Source organism: Gracilinanus agilis, chromosome 6 (genome assembly GCF_016433145.1).
Source record: "Gracilinanus agilis isolate LMUSP501 chromosome 6, AgileGrace, whole genome shotgun sequence".
Taxonomy (NCBI): domain Eukaryota; kingdom Metazoa; phylum Chordata; class Mammalia; order Didelphimorphia; family Didelphidae; genus Gracilinanus; species Gracilinanus agilis.
Window position 1 is genome coordinate 176,262,816 of NC_058135.1, and position 7,411 is coordinate 176,270,226.

General features: G+C 36.2%; 1 protein-coding gene across 1 annotated transcript in view; it reads left to right on the forward strand.

The window, feature by feature from the left end:
- SMIM14 (small integral membrane protein 14) overlaps positions 1-7,411 on the forward strand; it is a 126,324-nt gene that overhangs the window by 42,734 nt on the left and 76,179 nt on the right. Inside the window, exon 3 of the mRNA XM_044682116.1 lies at positions 4,766-4,814. Within this exon, the coding sequence (XP_044538051.1) occupies positions 4,766-4,814 (49 nt within the window). The remainder of the gene's footprint in view (positions 1-4,765; positions 4,815-7,411) is intronic.

Genomic DNA, 7,411 nt, shown 5'->3' on the forward strand with positions numbered 1-7,411 from the left:
CTCTGGCAGTCAAACACAGAAGTTAAGAGAAACATAAAAAGGTAAATGTGAACAGTGCTAAAGGACTAAACAAGAACAAACTGCTTGCATTGTGATACCGGAAGAGGGTCTATGTGTTCCCTGAATCCTATCCTCGGGGTCAATGAGACAATCTAATTAAACAGCAACCTTGGCCTGACTCTGGGATGGTGTGATGTAAAGAAGCAGGGAAAGTAAGAGGAAGAAGAGCACCCCAGAAAGTGAGCAGAGGTGTGTTACCTCATCAGAATGCACAAGGAGATAGTGGTACAAAGGAGGAAAGAGCACACAGACACAGCCAGATAGAAAAATATTTTGTACTCAACAGGGAAATAGAGGGGAAGGAGGAAATTAAAGGGAGATTAGATTTAGAGAAGGATTAGTCCTATAAAACCCTAAAAAATGCAGGGAAACATTTGTAGCTCATTCTGAGATCACAGCTCAAAAACTGGAGAATGTGTGAACAAGTAATAGGATAGAAATATGATGGAATACTATTGTATTGGAGACCGTTTAAGAGAAACCTGGCACTTACACAAACTTATCGATATAAAAGGAGAGAGAATAATGTTATAAATAAAATTAATATAGATGGATATATTTAAAGATTTTAGGGTTTTATTAACAGCTATATCGATAATTTAAAAGAACCACATGCCTGCTAAGATCTAATTCAAATGGCCTGCCATACCTTCCCTTTGGCTTCTTCCTAGGAAGGAGTGAGTCCCAATCAAGTTCTGAGACTTTATATCTCTGTCTATGTAATCACACTTCCTGCCTACCTGTATTACACAAGAGGAATCATGGGAAATGTAGTTTTCAAGTCCCCTAAATGTCCACATGAAGTTTATATCATGGATCTCAATATTAAGACCAAGGACTCCAAATTTCTAATATCCCATCCCCCCTTCCCCCCCGAAGAGCGGCGAGAGACTGGTCTCCTCAAATGCTCTTGTAAATATAACTAACTTTTAATTACAGAAATTTGGGGATAAAAGAAAAGAGGACAAAAACAATGATCCAGTGATTGCTAGTCGCATTGACAAAAGCCAATTAGGGGCAGTCCTCTTTGGCATGAGTGTACATTTAAAACAAATGCATTCAACTGCACCCCAAAGTTCATTTTGGACCTTCATGATCCAATGTAGATTGTTCAGGCATCTTCATGGTGCCTTCTCCAAACAGGTTCATTGTCTGGATTCTGGGGAGATGGCAAATTTTTAAAATTACTCTCAAAGAATTTAAACTTTACATTATAGATTATAAAACATATATTCCCTTCTGAGAAGAATTATACAATAATAGGGTAAAGACAAAGAACTTTGAAAGAATTTTATGAACCCCCCCACCCACCCAATAGAGTGGTGAAGATTTAGAGGTGTGGGAGATAAACACATACCCATATGCACGTGGTTCAGTCATTTCATTTATGTCCACTGTTTTTGACCCTAGTGGTGGTCTTAATGCCATTTCCTTCTCCAGCTCATTTTATAGATGAGGAAACTGAAGCAGTCAGGATTAAGTGACTTGCCTAGAGCCATGCATCTAGTGAATGTCCGGCAGGATTTAAACTCAAGAAGATAGGTCTTCCTGAATAGGGCCTGGTGTGCTCTCTACTGCCACCACCCCATACAAATGTATATGTAACTATAAAATATTTGCTTATGACCAATATGGACATTATTTTGCTTGACTATACACATTTGTATCAAGGTTCTTTTTGTTTGTTTGTTTGTTTTCCCCCCTTTATTGGAGGGGAGATTAGAGGGAGGAGAAAGTTAGATTTTCATTGCTTGGGAAAAAAATTTTTTAAAGTTTGCTGAGAGGTGTTGAATGAGTTGGCCAAGGTTACATACCTAGTATTCAAGTAAGTTAATTAACTAGGCATTTCTGATTCAAAAACAACATTATTATCCACCGTTGCCATCTAGCGGCTTCAAAAGAATGAACTAGAGGCAAGGAGGTTAGATGGGGAGCCATTTCAGTAATTTAGGTGTGGAGATACTGAGAACAGGGCCCGTGGGTGTGGCGCAAACAATGGAGGATTTTTAAAAGCCTTTTCAAAGTTGTTTGAGCTACTATGTACTGAAAGGTCTTTGTGAGAGCCGAAAATAAAAGTAGAAGAGTACCACGTGTTTGCTTGTTTTAGTAATAAAAATAAATGGAGACCTGGCAGAACTTGAGAAGTAATTTTTCCCTTACCTTCCCCGAATACTTACAGAAAACAATTTAAATCCCCACCTTTTGGAATAGCAATCTGTCCATAAACATTTATAAACACTTCCTGGATACCCAAGAACTGTTCTAATCCTGGTGAAACAAAGGAAAGCCCAAAATGGGCTCTGCTCTCAAGGAGTTCCTATCTTAATAGCAAACTTCAACAGTTTTCTTCCAACTTTAAACAAATCTAAAAACAGTTCTCAACCTGATATAAAGCAGGAATGCTTTCAAGGGCATCTTTGGCTTGTAGGAAGCCACTGATAAACATCATTCAGAAAATACAGTCTTTTCTTAATTTTATCTTTGTAATTAGCAAAATTTCATAGTTCTGGGAATAATAATAGTATTACTGATATTGTCCTAATTTTATAAATAATAGAAACTGAAACTTGGTAAAGTTAAAATGAAGTCCTTGGTCACACCTGTAATAAATGTTAGAAATGGAATTCACACTAGCTTGGATCTCTGCAGACTCCAAGACCAGGATGTTTTATATATGCTTCCCCTTAAGAACCAGGATTATTATTTTGGTAGAGAGCCAAAGATTCATTGACATCTTCAAACTGTCTTTTAGACCCCAAAATGTTCATCTGTATCATTGTTCTGTGACTGAATACTGAGGGTATCTACTATTCTTCATTTTTCTTCTTTGATGACTATTTTTTATTTATTTCCTCAAATGTTTTCTAAGTGTATGTAAAAAATATTTTTAACTTTTAAATTAAAAAAATATTTTTGAATTCTAATGGGGCAGCTAGATGGATTAGGGGATTAAGAGGTAGGCCTAGCAATGGGAGGTCCTGGATTCAAATCTGACCTCAGAAATTTCCTAGCTGCAAGATCTTTAGCAAATCTCTTAACACTCCCAATTGCTTAGCCTTTACTGCTCTTCTGACTTGGAACCAGTACACAGTACTGATTCTAAGATGGAAGGGTAAGGGTTTAAATTTTTTTTTTATTCTAAATTCTCTTCCTCCAACCCCTTTCCTACCCTTTGAGAAGGTAAGCAATATGATATTGATTATACATATGAAGTCATACAAAACATATTGCCATATTAGTCATATTAAAATAGAAAACACAAAAAAGAAAAATAAAATTGAAAAAAGTATGCTTACTTCCTGCCCTTAAGAGTTCATCAGTTCACTTTCTGGAGATCGATGGCCTCATTCATCATGAGATCTTTGGCATTGTCTTGGATCATTGTCTTGATTAGAGTAATTAAGTCACAGTTGATCATCCTTACCATATTGCTCTTACTGTGTACAGTGGTCTCCTGGTTCTGTTCACTTTATTGTATCAGTTTGTATCAGTCTTCTCAGGTTTTTCTGAACTTATCTGCTCTCCATTTTTTGTAGAACAATAGTTGTCACAATCATATCCCACAACTTGTTTAGCCATTCCCCAATTGATGGGCACCCCCTCAATTTCCATTTCTTTGCCACCACAAAAAAAGAGCTGCTATAATATTTTTGCACTTATAGATCTTTTTCCTTTTTATCTTTTTGGGGCCTGACTGTATGCGGAAAATCCTAGCATGTACTCCAGCTCTCATACTATTGGTACTTGTTATTTGAACCTTTCAGAGGATTATATCCATCTTCCAGTATTTCTTTGCCACAAAACAGGAAGAATAGGCAAGACAGAGATGGAAGTGAAAACAGGGCCATGTGATTACAGACCATTTGGCAGTGCTTCTGGTAGGGCAATTAAGGTTCACAGATTCCTTTTTGGTGTCCTACTGGCTTAGACTTAATACAAGTAAAGGAGATTGAACAATGACCATAATGAAATTTTACGTAGACCAAACTGGAAAGCCCATGTGACTGGGTGGAAAAATAATTTTGTTCCTCATAGAATATTCACAGACATAACTGTGAGACTAATACCTCAGAATTTAAATTGTAATTAGAAAGTTCAATTTACTAGTTAATTACTATTTGACCTGAACATTTTTTCTGTAGTTCTATTTATATATTTGCTCTAAATTATGATAGGTTAACTATAATATGAAAGGGACAACAACTGAATGGGATTTTTGTTTTCATATACTTTTCTCAAAACTAGCATTTATATAGCACTTTAAGGTTTGTGAAGCACTTTACAAATGTTATCTCGTTTTATCCTCTCAAAACCCCTAGAAGGTAGAAGCTTTTATCAAAGAGGAAATTCAAACATTAGGCAGAAATCTCAGTAACTGAGGCTGTGACTTGCCCGTGGTCACAGTGTCTGAGGCTGAATTTGGGTTTGAGTGGTAGAATGCATAAATGAAACTATTGCCATAATTTGTTAGAAGGGTTATTTTGCCAGAATATTGCCAGCATTATCTGACATCATTATGTCAGTTGTTTTTACCTAGCTATTTTTAATTTGTTGCATGAAAAATTCAATTTGGAGGTTAGGTAGGGGAAAGAGAGGCATATCTAGTAAATGACAATTATGTTTTTTTAAATCTTTGTATCAGTCTAAAATGTTTGCTTTTAATAAACTTTGTAGCTAACTTGCCTTTCTTTCTTTTTCATTTCAGTTGAGACAGTCCCAATCCTACTGCACAGACACAGAATGCCTTCAGGAATGTGAGTAATTATAGTTTTGGGTGGTGGTGTTGATGGGATAATGGGTAAAAGGTTAAATAACAGTAAAAAATTTCAATTATTGAAGAGAAAAAAATGCCTTCTACCACTTGTTCCTTATGTCAAGGTTTCTTGGGAAAGTAGAACTTCAATTTAGCAAGCTCATTTAATGAGAACAGTAGAGCCCAGCAACGATAATACAGATTCCTTTGTAGATTTATTGTGTCATGTGATGTCTCCTCAAATACAAAGCCTGATCTAATACTGTCTTACTAAGTTATTGTTTTTTCCCAACATGGACTTTATAAGAAAGTTCAGTATTAAATCTAGTCATGGCATTTGTCTGAATACTTTATCACCTTTTGTTGGTATGTTTGAAATTAGAACTTTGGTATAAAAGTATCAGTTGCCTTCCAGAATAGTTTGAATTTGTCATTCTTGATAGGCAACTAACTGTAAATGTAGAGAGCCCTGAATTTGAAGTTAGAAGACCAACACTCACTCGGGACATGTTTTCATGTGTTTATTGATAGTTATGATTTCTTCATATGAGAACTGCCTATTCATGTCTCTTGACCATTTGTTGATTGGGGAATGGCTTGATTTTTTTCATAAATTTGACTTAGTTCCTTATGTATTTGGGAAATTAAACCTTCGTCAGAGAGTTTTGTTATAAAAATGTTTTTCCATTTGATCAGCATTTTTTTTTAAAACCCTTACCTTCCGTCTTGGAGTCAATACTGTATTTTGGCTCCAAGGCAGAAGAGTGGTAAGGGTGGGCAATGGGGGTCAAGTGACTTGCCCAGGGTCACACAGCTGGGAAGTGTCTGAGGCCAGATTTGAACCTAGGACCTCCTGTCTCTAGGCCTGGCTCTCAAACCACTGAGCTACTCAGCTGCCCCCTGTTCAGCATTTCTTTTGCTGTTTCTTTACCATGGAATTTACATGGAATTACAAGTGATGTCTACTTTTGTTCAGTGCAAGGAATTAGAAAGAACACTGCTTTTTTATTCTGCAGAGATGAGCTCTAGTCTTAGGCACAGCAGAGGGACTTCTTTGAGGTACTTTATCCTCAATTTCTCTGGGGCTCAGTTTTCTTCTTGTGAAAACCACAATAATAATACTTATGCTACCTCTATAAATGAGTGTAGAGTGTGTGATCTATATATCTATAAAGGAGTAAAAAGAGTGTGATCTCTTATGGGGTCAGTGTCTGGGGGTTAAAGAGAGAAGAAGCCACTGAACTCTTTTTTTTTTTTATCTCTTCCTCACTGCCATCAGAGCTCCTGACCAGGTAACCTCTCTCCTCAGCCACAACCATCTATGCCCTGGGGTCTCTAATACTCCTAGCTCTGGGAGGCAGTTAAGTTAAGTTAGTGTTGGCTTCTCTGAAATTTCAGTAATGGCTCTCCCAGGTTATAAGCTTCCATGTGTCTCCTTTCGATACTCACAGAATCTGAGCTGGAAGGACCTTCAAAGCCATGCCACCCCAAGTCCAACTCAAGTCTGAACAAGTCACTCTCGATAGTCACCTCTCTTTGGCTAGAAGACTTACATCTTGGCCAGGTTCAGTGACCCTGAACACTTTTTTTTCATGCAGCTCTAATTGTTAGGAAGGAATTATTCTTTGTGTTTTTTTAAATAGGAAATTGTCAGAGACCTGAATACTTTGCCCAAGGTAGATATCTTATGTTCTTTTGTATGGATAGGAATTTTTGAGTAAACAAAAGGTGAAGAGCATTGTGAGGTGTAAAAGTGTAAAATGCATAATTTTGAGTACATTAAATTGAAATTGTACAAATAAAATGTTATCATGAGTAAGAGGAAAGCAGAAAATTGGGGAATACGTTTTATAGATGGTTTCTCAGATAGAAGTCTCATATCTAAAATATAGAGAGAACTTTGTCAGATTTATGGGAATAAGAGCCATCCCCCAATTGATAAAACGGGCAGGAGATGAACAGACAGTTCTTGAATGAAAAAAATCAAAGACATATGTAGGTATGTGAAAAAAAGCTCTAAATCACCACTAATTAGGAAAATGCAAACCAAAACAGTTCTGAGGTATCATCTCACATTGACTAAAATGACAGATGTTGGAGGAGATACAGAAAAGTATGTGGAATAATCTAAGCATTCTGGGAATACTTTGCAATTTGGAATTATGCCTAAAGAGCTTTAAAATTTTGTGTACCTTCAATCCAGCAATACAGTTGCCGTGGGTCTATTTCCTAAGGAAATTGGGGGAAAAAGAAAAGGAACCTATATATTCCAAAATATCTAGAGAAACTCTATTTGTGGTGGCAAAGAATAGGAAATCAAAGGGTTGTCCATTAGTTGGGGAATAGCTAAAGAAATTATGGTATATGTTTGTGATAGAATAATACTATGCTATAAGAAATTATGAGCAGATTTTTAAAAAACATGGAAAGAGCTACATTAGATAATGAAGAATGAATAGGACGAAGGGAACATTATATACAGCTATAAAAGTTAATATTTGAAGAATAATTTGTGAGTATTCATGTCCAAAGAATGAATTGAAAAATGAAAACATGAAAGACACAATCTTTATATATATATATATATATATATATATA